At 29.3% G+C, this 19,602-nt stretch overlaps 5 protein-coding genes across 7 annotated transcripts; 3 read left to right on the forward strand and 2 right to left on the reverse strand.

Moving 5' to 3' along the window:
* The first annotated feature begins 625 nt into the window (after window positions 1-625).
* mRNA-cap (RNA guanylyltransferase and 5'-phosphatase mRNA capping enzyme) lies at window positions 626-4,420 on the forward strand. The gene is made up of 8 exons (XM_017905997.1): window positions 626-1,836; window positions 1,900-2,029; window positions 2,100-2,817; window positions 3,129-3,352; window positions 3,430-3,616; window positions 3,673-3,858; window positions 3,941-4,123; window positions 4,197-4,420. The coding sequence occupies exons 1-8, from the start codon at window positions 941-943 to the stop codon at window positions 4,418-4,420; spliced, it is 2,748 nt and encodes a 915-aa protein (XP_017761486.1). The 5' UTR covers window positions 626-940.
* A 335-nt stretch (window positions 4,421-4,755) lies between these two features.
* Window positions 4,756-8,562, forward strand: LOC108551698 (unconventional myosin-XIX). The gene is made up of 14 exons (XM_017905945.1): window positions 4,756-4,778; window positions 4,842-4,911; window positions 5,002-5,237; window positions 5,307-5,636; window positions 5,721-5,985; window positions 6,054-6,317; window positions 6,380-6,615; window positions 6,690-6,866; window positions 6,932-7,140; window positions 7,212-7,369; window positions 7,435-7,626; window positions 7,685-8,256; window positions 8,319-8,399; window positions 8,464-8,562. Exons 1-14 carry the CDS (start codon window positions 4,761-4,763, stop codon window positions 8,560-8,562), a joined length of 2,907 nt encoding a protein of 968 aa, XP_017761434.1. The 5' UTR covers window positions 4,756-4,760.
* A 345-nt stretch (window positions 8,563-8,907) lies between these two features.
* Window positions 8,908-11,516, reverse strand: LOC108551718 (uncharacterized). Its single transcript, XM_017905974.1, has 8 exons — window positions 11,251-11,516; window positions 10,943-11,174; window positions 10,762-10,859; window positions 10,509-10,700; window positions 10,290-10,417; window positions 10,011-10,212; window positions 9,671-9,939; window positions 8,908-9,581 (listed from the first exon to the last, which is right to left on the reverse strand). Exons 1-8 carry the CDS (start codon window positions 11,485-11,487, stop codon window positions 9,389-9,391), a joined length of 1,551 nt encoding a protein of 516 aa, XP_017761463.1. The 5' UTR covers window positions 11,488-11,516; the 3' UTR covers window positions 8,908-9,388.
* A 376-nt stretch (window positions 11,517-11,892) lies between these two features.
* BI-1 (Bax Inhibitor-1) lies at window positions 11,893-13,805 on the forward strand. Its single transcript, XM_017905969.1, has 4 exons — window positions 11,893-12,088; window positions 12,663-12,964; window positions 13,108-13,433; window positions 13,522-13,805. Exons 1-4 carry the CDS (start codon window positions 12,042-12,044, stop codon window positions 13,555-13,557), a joined length of 711 nt encoding a protein of 236 aa, XP_017761458.1. The 5' UTR covers window positions 11,893-12,041; the 3' UTR covers window positions 13,558-13,805.
* A 165-nt stretch (window positions 13,806-13,970) lies between these two features.
* On the reverse strand, window positions 13,971-18,954 carry LOC108551710 (RNA-binding protein cabeza). Of its 3 annotated transcripts, none has more exons than XM_017905963.1 (8): window positions 18,846-18,954; window positions 17,956-18,315; window positions 17,797-17,869; window positions 16,715-16,743; window positions 15,107-15,237; window positions 14,683-15,026; window positions 14,333-14,590; window positions 13,971-14,248 (listed from the first exon to the last, which is right to left on the reverse strand). In XM_017905963.1, the coding sequence occupies exons 1-8, from the start codon at window positions 18,856-18,858 to the stop codon at window positions 14,209-14,211; spliced, it is 1,248 nt and encodes a 415-aa protein (XP_017761452.1). In that variant the 5' UTR covers window positions 18,859-18,954; the 3' UTR covers window positions 13,971-14,208. The 3 variants fall into 3 exon arrangements, with proteins under 3 accessions (XP_017761452.1, XP_017761451.1, XP_017761453.1); XM_017905962.1 differs by having other exon boundaries at window positions 16,715-16,746; XM_017905964.1 differs by lacking the exons at window positions 16,715-16,743; window positions 18,846-18,954 and having other exon boundaries at window positions 17,956-18,255.
* Between the last annotated feature and the right edge of the window lie 648 nt (window positions 18,955-19,602).

A 19,602-nucleotide genomic window follows, 5' to 3' on the forward strand; every position in this document is an offset into this window, starting at 1 on the left:
AAATATATAGATAATTACGTATATGTAGGTATATGATTTTTTTCAATAACCTTAAATATTCTTTATTGTTGATAATTAATATCAAGCATCTAAGCTTTTATATTCAATGTTTAGTAATGCACTAGATATTATTTAACCATGAAGTTAGTGATATATGAAATATCAAGGACAAATGATTTCTTTTCTGCAAACATAATTTTCTTCTCAACATTAGTAAATTCTTCTTGTTATTCACTTCTATGTTTACAATTTACTCAATAACTTTGAATAATATTTGCTAAGTATTGATACAAATTTCAACAGAAAAAATTAACTCAAATGTACTTAAAATTGCTTCCCAAGTTGACTTTAAAAGATGAAAAGTGCTATTTTTTTTATTAATATTTTCTATGTTGTTCTTTATGATTTTACGATAAAAAAAGTATTACTATAATAAATTAAATTAAAAGTATTCAAGAAAAACATTGTTTATATAATAAAGTTAAGATTCAGGAGTTGAAATTTCAAATTTTTATTTTTTTATTTAAATTGCTGAAGATTAAATCGATCTTGTTGAATATCGATGCTGTATATCGACTTATCGAAAAGTTCACTAAACGTTAAATTTGTGAAAGCCGTAATGGCGATTAGTCGACGCTAGTAACAGCTGTTCTGATACTTGGAAAGTATTTAAATGCAAAATTTGTTTATTTTATTGTTAATTTGATTAAATATCTACTTTGTGAAGTTAACAACATCGATGACAAATGCGGAGAAATTAATGTTTTGAGTATTCGAAGAAATAAACAAACGAAGATACTTGGAAAAATATAGGTTATAGTGTTGTATTTTTTGTTTCCGTCCTACTAAAAAAATAATTTTCAAAGTTTTGCGTTTATAAACATTTATTAACAAACTAAAAACTACAGACGATTAATCTTCTGAAAGAAGACAAGTTAAAATGTCAAATTGGGAAGAAAACTCGAACCCGATACCACCCCGATGGCTTCACTGTCCACGAAAAGCAATCAAATTGATTCGAAATAAGTTTCTTGCTTTCAAGACTCCATTATCGTCCAAATTTGATAGCCAAGTGCCAGAAGAATGTCGTTTTACGATAGATATGATGATGGCATCATTAAAAAGTCAGAAAATAAAGTTAGGTCTATGGATTGATCTAACTAATACTTCAAGATTTTATGACAAGGAAAGTTTAGAAGCATATGGTTGCAAATATTTAAAGTTGCAGTGCAAAGGTCATGGTGAAACTCCTACTGAAGAACAAACAAAAACTTTTGTGCATGTCTGCAAAAAGTTTATATTATGTCATCCATTAGAAATTATTGGTGTTCATTGCACACATGGTTTCAATAGAACTGGCTTTTTTATAATTAGTTATTTAGTAGAAACTGATTCTACTAATGTTGATGCTGGCTTAAAAGAATTTGCTATTGCAAGACCACCAGGCATATACAAAGCTGATTATATTCAAGAATTATTTAAACGATATGATAACATGGAAGTTGCTCCTGATCCCCCACCTCGACCAGATTGGTGTTTAGAATATGATGATTCTGATGTAGAAGATAGAGATGAAGGTTCCAGTACGAATGTACCAACCAAAAAAAGAAAATTAGAAATCAATAATAAAAATCCAGTATTCATGGCTGGTGTAGATGGAGTAGTTCCTGTTTTGGAAAATAAAAAGTTGAGTAAAATACAAAGACGTATACAAGACATTTGTTCTTGGCAATCAAATGGATTTCCAGGTTCTCAACCAGTTTCTATGGATGAAAATAATCTCAGATTCCTACATGATAAACCATATATGGTATCATGGAAAGCAGATGGAACCAGGTTAGATAGAAATATACTTTATATATTAAAGGCAATTTTACAACATATCGAATATTTATTTAGGTATATGATGCTGATTCAAGAGAATGGTGAGGTTCATTTTATAGATCGAGATAATAGCGTGTTTCAAGTTAATGGAATGTCTTTCCCACATCCTGAAAATGAAACTCTTAAAGATACTTTATTAGATGGTGTAAGTAATTATTCTTATAAGGTTTGAAAAATTCAAAATTATTGAATTATTGATAGAAATAATTTTCTAGGAAATGGTGATTGATAAGGGAAACGGTAAAGAATGTGCAAGATACTTAGTTTATGACATAGTAATGTATAATGGCGAAGATGTCAGTAAATTGCCATTCTATCCAAACCGCTACTTTTTTATTGAGAGGCAAGTTATAGGTGCCAGATCCAAGGCATTCATGAAAAGATGGTTGAAAAAAGAAACAGAACCCTTTTCAGTACGATTAAAACAGTTCTGGAGTGTAAATCAAACTGCTTATTTATTAAGTGATAGATTTTCCAAAAAACTACCTCATGAACCAGATGGTTTGATATTTCAACCTATGAAAGAACCTTATAAACCAGGATATTCACCAGAAGTGTTAAAATGGAAGCCATTATCACATAATTCTGTAGATTTCAAATTGAGAATAGTTGTAGAATCTGGAGTAGGACTTATCCCAACGAAAGTTGGCTATCTTTTTGTAGGTGGTAGAACTGAACCATTTAGCAAAATAAAATTGACCAAACAAATAAAGGATTTAGATAATGCAATTATAGAATGTAAATATGAAGATGGTCAATGGATTTTCATGCGTGTAAGGACTGATAAATCATTTCCTAATTCAGTTAATACAGCTTTCTCTGTATGCAAAACTATTTTAAGACCTATAACTACCAAAGTACTCTTAGATTATATTGATAAACATCGATTTGTACAAGATGATTCTGATCTAATGCCACCACCGAGTATAAGACGTAAATAATTACATCTAGTTTTAAGTATTTAAGATTTAAGAATTAAGTAGGTTTATTGTGAAATTTTAATTGGTTTACAAGCATGAAATACTTATATCTAATCTATTATAATCCATCAAACTTGTTTTAATCGCTGTAAAACTTTACAACTCTTAAATTGTTCACTCAATAAAGGAACTTCGTTACAAATAACGTGTTCGTTTTTTAATAGTTACATAATGTACTCATTGCCTAATCCTTCCTTCTAAAAATTATTCTGAGTTTTGTATTGAGATAAGCAAATTGTAAATTTATGAACTTTCATTTTTCAGATAGAACTGTTATGTTATGGTGTACAAAGGAATTGACAGTAAAACAAAAAAGATCACTACGTGTTAACATAGAATTTGATCATGCAACTTTGATACGTTGGTCTCCTGATGGTAAAGCTTTTCTTATACATAAAGCTGTAGCAAATACTATTGAAGTATATAAAATTTCCAAGAAACCAGATGGTACCTTAGCTTCCGCGACAAAAGCTTTAGAATTTTCAAAGGTATGTATATAAATATTATCTTTTATAATAGTATCCTTGATACACAAATTTTATGTTTTTCATTATTAATTTTTTAGCGACATACTGAAGATGTTGTTGGTATGGATATTGCATGTACAGGAAAATACATCATTACATGCAGTAAAATAAACGATCTTATAGTATGGGATCTCAAAGGACAGGTTCTTGCAACTATAGAGTTGCATCTTGGATCAACTTATCAAGCACATATATCACCTTGTGGACGTTTCATTGGCATATCGGGTAACATTTATAATATGTTATAATTTATTAATGTCTTTAATAACAACATTATTTAGGATTTACTCCAGACGTGAATGTATGGGAAGTGATATTTAGTAAATCAGGAGAATTTACGCAAGTAGCAAAAGCTTTTGATCTAGCTGGTCATTCATCTGGAATACTTGATTTTACCTTTAGTGCTGATAGCAGTAGTATGGCTACTGTATCAAAAGATGGAACTTATCGTTTATACGACACCAAAAGTAATATAAATTAAATGATTTTTTTATGCTATTAAATTTTATGTAATATTTTATTACATTTTTCAATTTTGAATATTTATAGTTGAATTTGAAAAAGGAGAAGATCCTCATGTACTTCAAATTGGACCATGGGAAAATACAGCAACAGCTAATATTGCACTGTCCCCTAATACTGAAGTGTTAGCTATAGCTCATGGATCTTCCTTAAGTTTTTATTCCACAATTACTGGTTTATTAGATACTACCATAGAAGATATCTTTATGGGTATTTCTTTATTCTACTATATTAGCATTGTAAATTTACATATTCGTAATCATATAATATTATTATATTCTAGGACCTATTACGTGCCTAGCTTTTGATGCTATGGGAGAATATGCCTTAGTTGCTGGAGATAGACATATAAAAGTTTTCCGCAATATTACTGGTTATCGAGTAGGAATTGAATCTGCGAGACGCAAATTAACACAAAAGCAAACATCAGCAACAAAAGAACGTTTAGAAAAACTAATTGAAGATAACACAAAATTTCTTCAAGCAATGGGAGAGAAGTGTCCTTAATAAATAAATTGTATAAAGTCTCTTTGAAAGATAAATGATTTTCGAATTGCATTGAAAAAAGAATGTAACATAATTTTTTAACGTATTTGAATAAAGAGATTCATATGAATTCATTTGTTTATAACAATCAATAGAAAACATTTGATACATCTAATTTCATTATTTTTGTAATACAAGTCACGTTATTGACACAGTTATCAACATAGAATTTATAGCTTTGAAAAATGCGGGCAGAAACCGATATACGTAAATTTTTTTGACCTTCAGCATGTAAATATTCGTTTCTGACATCAATTCGTTTACTCTTATTGTCAATGACAGTTGTGCAACACGAAACGCTATGCCTACATCGGTAGAGGTTTGCTATTAATTAAAATATTATCTATGTTATAAATTCTTATAAAATATCTATATATTACAGCAACCAATCTCACTAATTGGATGGGACTTGATAAACGATTTAAGTGCTTTACCAGAAAATGAAAATATTAGTATGTATAAATTTGTTATTTTTATATAAGTTCCAATTACTTTTAAATATCAAATAATAATATAATAAAAATTATTTTATGTTTTCTTAGTTATAGATTTCCTTTTGGAAAGATTACAACATGGTCAAATTTATACGTGGGTTGGTTCACTACTCTTAACATTAAATCCTAACAATGAAGTGTCAACATCCCATTTATATAATTCTTCAGAAGTTGATAAATATGTTAATGTGTCGGATACTATTTATGAAGCAAGTCCTCATATATTTACTATTGCTGCTAAGGCACATTACAATCTTATTAAAGAACTTGGACAAAATTCTCAGGTAGGAAAGTCAATAAAAGAATTATAAATTAATTTTCTTTGTAAGCTTGTCAATATATTATAAATTCAGGTAATTGTTATAAGTGGAGAAACTGGCACAGGAAAAACGTTTAATGCTTGCAAATGCCTAGAATTTTTTAGTAACATTAACAAAAAGTCAGTGCAACTCTGTCAAAGGGATTGTACATACAATATTATGCTAAGAATTACAGATGCTTGTCGCTTGATATCTGCTTTTACAACTGCATGTACTGAAAAAAATGAAGTAAGTTCAAGGCATGGCCAACTTGTAAAGCTTCATTACAAAAGTGGTATTATTTCTGGTGCAACTATTAATTCATTCCTTTTGGAAAGAAGCAGAGTGACAAAAGGTTCAAGCAATTTTCAAATTTTTTATCAGGTTTGATTTATACCTTTCATTACTTATTCTTGTGTAATTAAAAATGTCTATAAAACATAATATATTTTAAAGACTATATTTCAGATGATATTTGGAATGTCAGATATAGAACTTGAAACTTTAAATCTATCTAAAGATAAACATTATGATATATTAAGTATTATAGATTATAATAAAAAAAAATATTTTGAGCAAAGTTTTCAAGATACTCTAAAGGCATTGGATATATTGGACTTTAAACCAGATCAAAAAAAACATATTTTTCAAGTTCTTGCCTTACTGATTCATATGGGAAATATTAAATTTATAAAAAGTGGTGAAACATGTGCAATTGATCTTAATAATAATAGTATGTTATACTAATTATTTTAAATATCCAGTTCAAGAATTTTGAATTTTATGCAGCCTTGTTTGTAGAATCCAAGGAAGCTTTAAACAGTACTTGTACTCTTAGTTCTTTAACTGAAGATACCATAATGGAATTGCTTACTACAATTCTTATAAATCCACAAAGTACTTGGCGGAAACATACTTCTTATCATCGACATCTTATTACCGTTGATGCATGTCGCAATAGATTATATAGTATAATTAGACATATGTACGAGCTTCTTTTTCATTGGATTTTAAATCATGCAAATAGTACTTTGTCTCTAAAACAACAATATTCACAATGGCTCGGTATGTTATAAAATTAAATTTTGCATTAAAAATTTATTAAATTATATATGCATTCTCCTTAGGTATACTGGATATCTTTGGTTTTGAATCTTTTGATAAGAATGGTATAGAGCAGCTTTGCGTAAATTATGCTAATGAGAAAATGCAACAATATTTCATAGAAACTTATATGGAAAATAATCGTAACAATTTGCAGGAAGAAGGTTTTATTGAAAATTGTAGTCCTTTGCATACTATCAATTTATACAAAGAGCGTCTAAATGTTATTGAAGAGAATTTATTTTTGACTTTAAATGATGTACATAAAAAAATTTATATTTAATTATACATAGAACTTATTATTACAGTGACGTTACCATTTTCATATTACAGGCTTGTCAGTCACCTGTAGCAATTGATACATTAACAATAATTCAGTTGACATGTAAAAATCTACATAATGAACAGCAAAAATTTTTAAGAGAAAAAGAAGGAAATTTCATTATAGAACATTATTCTGGCCCTGTTGCATATTCTATTGAAGATTTAATATCTAAAAATACAGATAAGGTATGAAATATATTTGCCAATTAAGAATAAACATGGTTGTAATAACAATACATTCTTTTTTATAGGTTCCAAAAGAAATATCTTTAATTTTCAGTGCAAGTAAAAATAAATTCCTTCGTTTCTTGATTAATATTGAGGAAGAACAATATTTACATATTGTAAAGACATCTACTAAAAAAAAAACTATGTTAGCCAAATTAAAATATAATATGGATACACTTATTAAAGAACTCAGCAAATGTGACTTGCATTATGTGCGATGTGTTAAGCCAAGGTAGTATACATATTTTTATAATCATGTTTTATTACAATTTTTTATATTTAACAATTAACTTTTTTTAGAAGATTTAATCAATTGATAAATGATGAATGGGATCGAAAAGATTTTCAAAAACAACTAGCATGTATTGGTATTTTTGATGCCCTACCTTTAGCTAAATGTAAATATCCCATTCGTTTGTGTTATCGAGATTTTTACTATCGCTATGCCAACAAACCTACAGGTAAGTCACGTAGATATTTGTTTACTTATTTATTTAATTATAAAAATGGAAATATTACTTAACAGAAACGATAAATCCCAATAAATGCAAATTGATTTTGGAATCAATTATACCTAAAAGAGAATTGCATACCTTAGTTCATTTTGGAAATCAATTGATCTTTTTAACAGGATCAATTTTTCTTAAACTAGAATCTTACAGAAGGAATTATCGCAGAAAATGTGCTAATAAAATACAAACATTTTGGATAAGCCATAGTAAGCATAACATTTCACATAATGTTTTTTTTTTTTTTCTATAATATTCTTTTCACAGGACGTAAAAAAATACCGACTATCTCAAAGTGCTTGACAACTAACTATCAAGTAGAAAATATATATAAAACGAATGAAAATGTTACACCTGTTAAAATTGTACCCGGTCGTGAATTAAAAAAATCAAATACATCGGATGATGATGATGTATTTATCGCTAATCCAACCCCTCCAAAAAATATTGATAACATGAGCTACTTAAATTTCGTAATAGAAAAAGAAAAAGATGACAACAGTATTAGTAAAAATGAAAATCTGAATGAAATTTGTCCAGAAAGTAATAATGTCTCGACAAAAGAACTATATGTTTTCAAAAAAATTGATGATCTTAATAATTCGAAAAATTGCTTTAAAAATAATACTACAAAATTTATGAAAATTATAAGCCCTGGTTACCTTTTTAATGTTAAATACGGTAAAAACTTTTATGTGTATAATGATATAATGAACTACAATTATAATAATAATGACAATAACTTATTGAAGCAACATTTAGCATCAGACATTTTTCTGATTAATACAGACTCTGCAAAAAACAGCAATATAAGAAAATGTTCTGTACATTATGAGACAGTATGTATTTTTATTTTATGTTAGAGAATAATTTTAATATTCTAAAAAACTATTTTTTTCAGGAAAGAGATAGTACCATTCAAATAAGTTCTTGTTTATTTTTTTATAAAAACAGAATTTTAAGTCGACGACGGCTTGCTGCAGTATGTATTTCAAAAACGCAAGAATATTAAACACTAATACTGATGTTAAAAATATTTATTTCAGATACCGGTAAGGATGCATACTCGGGCAACATGTTTAATTAATTCGTATGTATTACCACATAACAAATTATCACAAGGATTAGTGTCTTTAACAGAATAAGAATTGATCTTTTCAAAAAGGTCAGTCATTATTTCAGTCTTTTTCTTACTATTAGTTCAATAAATATATTTTGTTATACCTTTTAGCAATATATAGAAAACATTGTTTTGAGGATGTACTATTATAAGTAGAGTAAAAAATAATAAGCCTAAAACTTTATGTACATGCTTTACGATACAAGTGCAATGTTTTCTCGCTTTAACGGGAAAATGTTAAAATAAATTATATTTGTAGAGATATGGGTGGTGGTTTAAATAATACTAACTATTTATTAGTAATAAAATAATAATATAATATGTGGTGACGATCAAGCCTACGAATATAGATAGATCAACTACAACTACAACTTAACAACACAATTACAACTCGACTCGTTGCAACTAAAATACAACTCTCTTCTGATCACTCTTCCTAAAAACTCTACACAAGAACTGTCCCAACATAACTGTCCACTTCACGCCCATGTACCCTTATTTAAAACCATACCCTCTATCCTCTTTCATACCCATGCTTTCTTTCCCAATCACGCTTTTCTCACGCACTCCTTACAGCCTTGCCCTTAACGGGTCACGTAGTTCAAACACTTAGATCCATTCCTAGAGACACACTCTTCACTTGCAACCGATATATTCATAAACATCCTGTCCACACGATCCTAACGCACGATCATTCATCCTTTCGCACGCACTCCAGATAATACGCTCGAGCCAAATCCAAGTTCATTATCCCGCGATACTACATATTTATTTTGAAATAAAATGAATTCCTCTTAAAAAATAATTTCGCTTGTAATAAAAGCTAACTGTACACTGAATTGTTATTTAAATTATAAACAACCATATAATAGATTGTAAGTATCAAAAGGCATTTTTTTTTTATCTTTAAGAACTAATAGTCTCCGTGATGCTACAAGAGCAAGTGTAGCCTGGAGTTCGCTTCTTAAAATTTGATAATTTGCTCTTAAACTAACACGTCTTAAATTACTTGGAGGTACCGGTCGTCCACCAGCGAATGCAAATCTAAAATTGTATTACAATATAAAAAAATTAGACGTGTGTAAATTGATGTCACTTTTCTTTACTTGATAAATGTAATATTATCATTATACCTTATTTCCCGTCGTGGACCTCGCAATGTAGAATCGGGAAAAGCTGTCTGCCGATCCCATAATAGCCGGTTGCTTATTACTGGTCTAACGTTAACATACTTTATTTTACTTTTAATAGTGATAGGAAGAGGAGTAGGTTTTTTGTACACATTTACTGTGCTTTTATAACGAAGTGGTAAGTATGGTAATAAAGAATCTCCATAGAATTCCATAAAACTTTCAATATCTAAAGTATGAGCTTGTGATTTTATAAGAGCACAAATAATAAGCTGCAATTAAAATGCACATTATAATAGAAAAAAAAAAGATATGGGAAAAATATATATTAAAGTTAACTCACAGCTATTTTTTGCCACAAAAAAGAACCAGGTAGTGCAAATTTTAAAAAAGAATGCACCGAAAGTGGAGACTCTAACTCTTGTTGAAAGAGAATTAAAGGCTGAACACTAGCTAATAGTTCCATAGCCATTAAGGTTTTCTTATCACCATCTATATTTGCTTTTTCTTCTTTTAAAAGCACGTTTTCCAATATAGGAATATATCTTTCAATGATAAAGATTAATTTTAAAATAAGTCAATCATTATTAATTAGGATTTAAAAGCATGAAGAAATGTTTACTTGTCAGCAATGGATGGCCATCGAAGCATCAGCTTTAATGCACATTCTTTAAATAATACTTCAAGATTTGGATTTATAAAACTCTGTCCTAAAAGTAATTCCAATAGCAATTCAGTTAATTTATCAACCTATAATAAAAAAAACATTAAAAGTCTGAAGACATTAGTTTCACTATTATATTAGATATGATTTTTATATAATTTTATTGCTTATTATTACCGAAGTTAGGTGATAAGGATAAACAGCTTCACTGTTACTTGCAATTGCAATAATAAGCTGACATGTTCTTGTGGATACTCTTGTATATTGTATATTATTTGAAATTACCACAGATCTGGCAATAGACATTAATTTATCTATTACACCTTCTCCACTCAGATGGGCATTAGTGGCACAATCATTAATTAAAACCTATAAATTATATACACTGTAATATTTATATGAAATATCACATAAATTAAATTTACCGTACTTGAAATGTTTTCTGAGATCCATTAAATAATGTTTTCAATGCGCGTTTTGCATAATTATTTCGTGCTTCTGTAAGTCTCACATCGCATATCTCTGATTCTATAAAAGATCAAATATGTTACTGATAAATTACAAATAATATTAATATGCAATGAAATTAATCTGAGTAATGAAAGTAATACCTTGAATAAAGGGGATATTACTCTGTGATATGTTAAATGGGTCATTTATCTTTTGTACCAAATTAACAATATGTTCACTAGGAACAAAAACTTTTGCTTCTGTATGATATTCCGGCATAGATTCTGATGCACCTAATATAGGATCTGCATCACATAAATTGGTAATTACGGCATTTACATCTGTAGATGTTAAACGTTTCCTTTTGCTATGTTTTAATCTTGTTACACATTTCTAGAAATTAAGTTCAGTTTGTATCATTGTAATGTTACACTTGTATCTTAAAAGTAAATATAATAATTATATATACATGCAAAACTTCTCTAAGTCGATACGAGGCATCCTCTGCAAGTCCTTTTAATAAAGAATCTGGCAAGGGATGCATCCCCAATTCTTCTCCAATTACAGATATCCAGTCTGTACTGAGCACAGCGTATCTCCTTGTATTATTATCGGTAATATTATTACTATTAGTATCTTCATTATTATTATTGACGAAAGAATTACTATATCCTGAACTAGTTTGATTTGTTAACATTTCTTTCATGTTTTCAAATTATACAAAATTAGAATTTTTCTTATACATTAGTTTTAATACGATATGGCTGACAAAAGAAATTATAATTTCTTTTAATTGTATTATACGATACATGTTTTAAAGTTAAATAAAAAGCGAAAATAAATAATATATTTTAATTCAATGTAAAAATATAAATTTATTTGATTAAACTTAGCTATTTTACTAACTTAAAAAAAAAAAATTAATATATTGTGGGTATAAATGGACGTTGTTGAAGCAAGAAATAAAGATGACACTAATACTATGATCAAAGTTTTCTTCGTTCCTTGTTTATTTCGTAGAATAATTCATTTTCTATCATTGTCAGGTGAAAGCTGACGTTTCGTAAAATTTCAAGAGGCGCGTCGACCAATCGGAAGCGTCGACGAATTTACGCACAGAAATATCACTGACGTGTCCACGGACAGGAAACTACTTCAAGAGTTCATGATTATTCTTGGTTTGCACAAGAACATCAGTTGAAAACAACAGTGCTTGACGAATTGTGTCAATTACGGTGTAATTTGTAAAGCAACGAAATTATGGCAGTATTGCTAAACACATTTGTGAACTCTTTCACTAAGAGATTGTAAGTACTTTTTTTTATCGGATTAATAATATAAATTTTTTTATTAAAGTGACATTTTTATCGATAAATATAAATGTGTCGTTTTTACTTTAATATATGCCAATTTTCGGGAATTTTTTATTATATTTATATCCTAATTTTCGAAACATACTATTTTATGATGATGTAACTCTGAAGTCGCCAAAGAAACGTTTCGTTTTGTAAAAATCTTTCTTTTTACGCAGCTTTAAATAAAATTATTTATCATGATTTGCATTTTTTCTTATCTACGTTTTTAATACATTATATGACCTTCAAGCTTATATGTACATTCTAGAACTTCGTTAAATTGAATATTTCATGTACTGAAACTTTTTATTCGCGAACATAGTATGTATGACGTGTTACGAGTACATCGAACGTGATAACTTTATAAAATTGTAATTGTAGTTTTTTTTTACAAGTATTTATCAGTCTTATGTATTTTCTTTAATATTTTTCTTACATTTCAACTTTTAATATAAATATAACTAAATATACTGATAACTATTACATTTTTACATATATAGAAAATGATAAAGATGTTTGATTATAGGGAACCTCCTGTTAGGCAACACTTGAAAAATGTCTACGGATGTCTCTCCATGTCAACATTATCAGCTGCTGCAGGAGTTTACGTTCATATGTTCACAAATCTTTTACGAGCTAATTTATTAACAACCCTTGGTACATTGGGTCTACTTTTTGCTTTAACTGTTACACCAGACAATGGAAAAAATCAGAAGTTACGACTTAGCTATCTTTTGGGATTTTCATTCCTTTCTGGGCTTGGTTTGGGTCCTTTACTTCAATTGGTCATAAATATTAATCCTAGTATTGTAGTATCTGCACTATTAGGTAAAATATAATAATTTAAATTTATTCTTTGAATATGAAAAGTAATAATAGATTAAAATACGTCAGTTATTATTACACATTGTGGTATCATATTATAATATTTTGATATTGTTCTAATAATATAATATATTTTATCTTTACAGGAACAACTATTGTGTTTGTATCATTTAGTATTTCTTCTCTTCTGGCTGAGAGAGGACGTTGGTTGTATCTTGGTGGTACCTTAATTAGCTTGCTAAATATTATGGTTGTGTTTTCATTTATCAGTCTATTCCTACATTGGTCCTTCATCTATCAAACTCATTTATATATTGGACTGTTCTTAATGTGTGGTTTTGTTATTTATGATACACAATATATGATTGAGAAATACTATATGGGTAACAAAGATTTCATTCTACACTCTCTAAATTTATTCCTGGATTTCATTGGAATTTTCCGCTACCTTGTTATAATTCTTGCAAGAAAGGTATAAATTAGAAACAGTATATACATATATTAATGTTCAATATTTTAATTGTAAATTTACTAACACTAGTTATTTTTATTTGTTATAGGAAATGTCAGCGTCTCAACGTAAACGCCAAGATTAAATAAGAGCAAAGAAAAATATAAAATATCATACCATTCAAGTAAATCCATGAATTAGAGGTCTTCATCTTATCTATCCATATATAAAACATATATTTACTATGATAAAATGAATTTAAATAATCAGCTTATTAATTATATTGGAAAATTTGTAGACATGCGTTGGCCATAAAGACGCAATGTATTTTTATTTCGAATTACTTGTTTGTCTTAATTACCTATTATTACCTATTACTATTATTTATTAGATTTATATACATGTATACATAAAAATAGATATAAATTTATTGTACTATATTTTTATCTTTCAATAAACAAAATTTCCCAGCGTTTCTAGGTCTCTTTTCTTCAAACTGAAAATATTCCTACATGTGAAAAATTGTACAAGATTCAATGTTATAGAGTTGAGGTCTTATTTATTAAAATGTAACTTTACACATATGATTATCATTTACATGCGTATATAAAACACAAAAATTACACGTCACGCATCGATCTCCGTGAATATAAAAAATGTACGAGAAAACAAAACTATGATAATGGAGTGTAACACATGATTTTTGTGTTGTGACAAATGTACATACGTTGAGATTGTGTACAAACTGTGTACAATACGTCAATAAGTGATTAATCAATCACTTTTTAGATTATCTCTAATAAGGTCGTTGACGATCCCTATCTCTGTCTCCTCGACTGAAATAACAAAATAAAGAAATCAAATATTCGCTGTTTTAATTACGTATTTAGTACGATTAAAATGTGATTATAGAAACTAACCCTCCACCACCTCTCATTGGTCCACCACGACCACCTCTTCCGCCCCTATCCCCGCCGCGGAAACCTCCTCGACCACCCCTATCACCTCCTCGGCCACCTCTATCACTTCTAAAGCCTCCTCGACCTCCACGATCACCACCACGATTGCCTCTTCCACCACCACTGCTACCACCAGCACCTTCAGGTTTTAAACTTTTGCAGAGGTTGCATTGATCCCTCCAAGCAAAATTTGTATTACCACATTCTGGATTAGGACACCTATTTTAATAACATAAAACAAATGGTTTTTACATAGCATCTAATTTTTAGTATGTAACACATACTGTTATAGAAATAAAATCAAATGGTACCGCCAATCTCCTCCGCGACCACCTCCATCACGTCGATCATCACCACCACCGCGATGATGATCATCTCTGTCACCTCCACCCCCGCGGCTTCCAAATCCACCACTTCCTCGACCTCGACTACCACCCCCACGGCTTCCACCACTACGATTACCCTGCCAATTGCTTTTATGCTGGGCAATTTGTACTTTTATAGTTCGACCTTTAAATTCTTTTCCATCAAACCAATCTATCGCAGAACGTGCAGCATTTTGATCGTCGTAAGTCACAGTAGCTTCACCCTTCGATTTTCCAGTATTTTTATCTTTGTACATCCATACTTTAGGTTTTCCTGTCCGCTTATCATGCTATACATATTCATGAACATTAGGATGATGTATTTATTTATATGATATATATTGCTTGCTTTCAGAGTGAGATGGCTTACTTTAATTATACCAATGGCTCCAAAATGTTGACAGATTTCTTCTTCTGAAATTGAAGGATCCATACCAGATACAAAAATAGTATCCTCTTGTGTAACCATTCCATCGTTGCCCCCTCCACGGTCACCATAGCCTGTAATGTGATGAGAATTAATACTTTGTCTAGCATGATACTCCTTGAGGTAAGGAATAATACTTGCAAATCTACTGTCCCTAAACCTACTGAAGTCTAAGCTAACAAGTAGAAAACTTTTGTATCGGGTTAAAAACAGCTAATAACACAGTACACCTTGGAGGAATAAAATTTTGCAAACCATTTGGAATTTTACACTATTATTTACTTTTTTCTAAGTTACAAGAATACCTCTCGTATGAATACCTCTCCCCAATACATCCACATTTCATATTTTAAACAATTTGAAGTTGTACGTAAACCTAAGCACTGTTTTAAGCAATTGAGTACTTTATTCCTCTCTTCTGGAAGGATTACCAATACATTTAGAAGTTATTACTTGTTCTAATAACAAAAATGTAATAACTTTTGTTTTCTTTAATAACCATTACCCACAAATAATGTGTTTCTGAGGAAAAAAATTATCTTGTAATATTATATACCAGGAATTTTGTAATTTATGTATGTTTAAAAACATACAATTACTTTGACATTAGTTTTAGTTTATGAATGTACAAATTTTGTCTTGCCTATTAATAAGTGATATACCTTTCTTAACAATACTTGAGACTTCTTAATTTGTTCATTTATTACACCTCTATTATTATGTGTATACTTAAAATACCTTGCATGAAATTATTGATTCAGAGGTATCTTTTTCTGTTTCATTCGTGCAGTAACAAAAGTATTAGTACTCATTGGCCTAACATTCTTAGTAGCATATAACAATATGTAGAGAACACAAGGTTGCAGCTTAGCATACAAAAGGGCTGCAACATTATTTTTACTCTTACCATTTTCCTATATTGTATTTTTGGGGAAGCCTCAATTGATTAGGAATAGGTAGATATTTAATTCACCAGCTGCCTTTTATGTTTATTATTATCCTAGGAAATATTTTAAAATATCTAAGTGTAAGCAGCACAAGTGCTGATTAAAGATACACAAACATCATATTATTCTATTGAATGTTTGTTTTTACAAATCTGCCTATTTTATATTTCTATATGTGAAAAAGTGAGATTTAATGTTAATTAGATGTAAAGCGCATAGCGCATTTGTACTTCAAATAAATTATTACATAATCTAGTGTCACTTATATAACCTTTTAAGTAAAGAGTTATGTTACCTACTCTTATTATTAATATTACGATATCTAAAAATATATAAAAAAACTTGTTTGTATTCACTGCAAAAAGCAATTGGTGAGCAAAGCAGCTACTATGATGCTGCAGTAATATTATTACATAGTATTTATACCATTTCTAAAATTATGTTAATTTCTGAATGGATATTAATTGCCATAGAAACATGAATTCCTAACAATGTTGCAGAGCAGCCCTTTCATATAATACGAGTAACCGAGTATTTAGATTTTAAATATTAGAGTGAAAGCTTGAATAGCACCAGACTAGTACAGACAGTCTGGTGCATTTACCTTTGTTATAACCACCACGGCCACCGCCACTGCTAAAACACAGAAGCAGATATACCAATGAGTTGACTCATGGACAGACTGATCGATCGATCGATGCATGGCGAATCAAATGCTGCTCGCCATCTCTCTTCTTGATGTACCTACTGTCTAAATGTCTGTGGTCACTATATTACTTAACACTAAAGATAAGTCACGTATACCGTCAAGTTAGTCCGTTATGTATGGCATGCAAAAATTATGCTCTTTCTCTGCACAGCTATTATTAATAACTTTGCAAGAAATAAATTTGTCAAAACAATCCTGTATAAAAGATTATCCTATTTATGTCAAATATACAGAAATTATTTATCTGAGAATTTATTGATAAGAGATTACTATTAATTGTATTTCAAATAATGTATAATAAAACTAGTAGAGTAGTAGTTGAAATAAAATTTTTTCAATTATTCTGGGTGAACAACTGTAATGTTCGTATAACATTAATATCCTATTGCGAAAAATAGACAAAATATATTAAAACACCAATACATTCAATGAAACTTCAACTTATATAATACTATTTCATTTACATAAATTGCAATCTCTTACAAGAAATTTTAAGCGTCTTTTGATTGTCTAGTCGATTTCAATAACCCTAGATAGTACTATTCAGACAACAGTGGCCCCAGTGGCAGTATAAACCGCTTTACAGGTATAATCAATACAAAACCATTATGTATACGCATCATATTATCACTTATTGTAATAATATAAAATCAGTATGTACCAGACATTATAACCATTTCACGTCATTTGTCATATACAACCTGTTTTTACCTTTACCAGTTATACCTGTGCGTTAAACCTGTAGGCACACTTCAAACATATTAACGCCCAATGGGCATAAAACCATTTGCAAAGAGACAACAAGTTTTCATTACTGTCATAAGAATTTCATTTCATACCTTGATTACTTCAATGAACATATTTACCTCTTCACTGATTAATATTGTTGATATATGATTGAACTTTTTTTATTGGCCATATAATTTTTTTCGCTTCATTATATATTTATATATACATAATACAAGAAATAAACTTACTTGTAACTACCGCCAGAGCGGTCATTGTATCCCCCGCGATCGCCATATCTACTGCCACCACCTCCTCCTTGACCTAACAATATACACATACATATAGCCAATGAATTATATCTTTAAAGATTCATATTTCATCAAAAGTATTCATAATATTTAATATACCTCCACCATAGCCTCCACCAGAACTATTACGATTATATCCTCCACTGCCTCCACCTCCACCGCCATGCCCATAATTGCCACCATAACCGCTGTTGCCACTATTTCCAGAACCACCTCCACTGCCGTAACTGTTCTGGTTGTAACTGTTTTGATTTTGTGATTGATTGTAGTCTGGGCCACCGCTGGAATTGTAACTGTTGTAACTGCCATAATTGCTTCCACTGTTTGGTGGTGGTTGACTATATTGATTGTAGCCACCACCACCACCGCTAGAAGGTGGTGGATACGAAGTATCCTGACCACCAGAAGGTGGTGGCTGACTGTACTGATTGTACCCCTGTTGCTGATAATTTGAATACTCTAAAACACGTATAAAAAATGTTATTAAGCATCAATAATGTAGAATTTTATATAAAAACTCAATTATTACATATTAAAAAATGCAAAATAATATACATCATATTTAATTGTTATAAAAATGCAGTTATTACATGAACATTAAATGTCAATACAACATTTAAATATCAAATTATACAAGATAAAATAAAAAAAAATAGAACGAGACGCTTGAGATGCCGATCAATAAGTTTACGCAAAAATGCATAGAAGAACCTCATCACAATTTTCATTCTTATTTACTATTTTATACGATTTTATACAATTCTTACATTTAAATATAATTTAAAATAACTATTTAATAATGTATTACATATTAAATAAAGTAGCTGGAAAAAGTTTTAAACGTGGCAACATAATGAATTATAGCAATATATATTACCTAAGAAATTTTCGATTGAAAAATATTCTTTTAGACAGATAAAAATCAATTTTCTAGTATTATAAAGTAAATAACAGTTTTTAATATAAAAATTTGAAGCTTTTTTACTTACGGGTGTCCGTCATCGTGCCTTCCTCCGGTAATCAAGTTGCTACACGGCAGAAAAAGCACGTAATGGCGGGAATGAAGCGATTTTCCAACGACGAGTCTGAACGGTTTGAGTTCAGTATTCAGATTTCATTACCGGATATTGGATACGTAGAACGGAAGTCTCCTTTGTTAGATGGCGCTAGTAGTTTATTGAAATTTAAAACATCAGTTGACTGTAGTAGTTACAAATTCAAATTTTAAACCGTTGGAAACGTATAATGATAACGTTAATAAACCGAATAACGTATAACTGATAAAGTGTCATTTTAAAAACTAATATTTAAAATATCTATTTCATAAATGATTTTAATTTCTTCTTAAACAATTATGTGAGGAAGGAAAAGTAAAAAATAACTTATCAGTAACTTTTTTTATTAATCTTATATTATAATCTACTATTTATTTTAAGTTCTTAGTATAATGCATGATTTTATGTTCGTTTGTAAACTTTATTTTTCTCAAAATTATCATAAAAAAACATTTTTGATACAGTGACATTTATTCTTTACTACTGTCTTTTTTTTCTTTTTTTTGATACACAATATTTACATCTGCAGTAATATACTTTATTGGTATTACTGATTTGTCCATGTTTATATCCTATCAATTCATTAATGAATTAAATTTGTTCATATCTATAAATTTATGAAATTTTTGTATCAAATCAATAATTATTGAAATCAAATTGAAATGAATTATTTGTGAAAAATTAGTAATCT

This window comes from Eufriesea mexicana, unplaced genomic scaffold (assembly GCF_001483705.2).
Source record: "Eufriesea mexicana isolate 0111107269 unplaced genomic scaffold, ASM148370v2 scaffold5017, whole genome shotgun sequence".
NCBI lineage: Eukaryota > Metazoa > Arthropoda > Insecta > Hymenoptera > Apidae > Eufriesea > Eufriesea mexicana.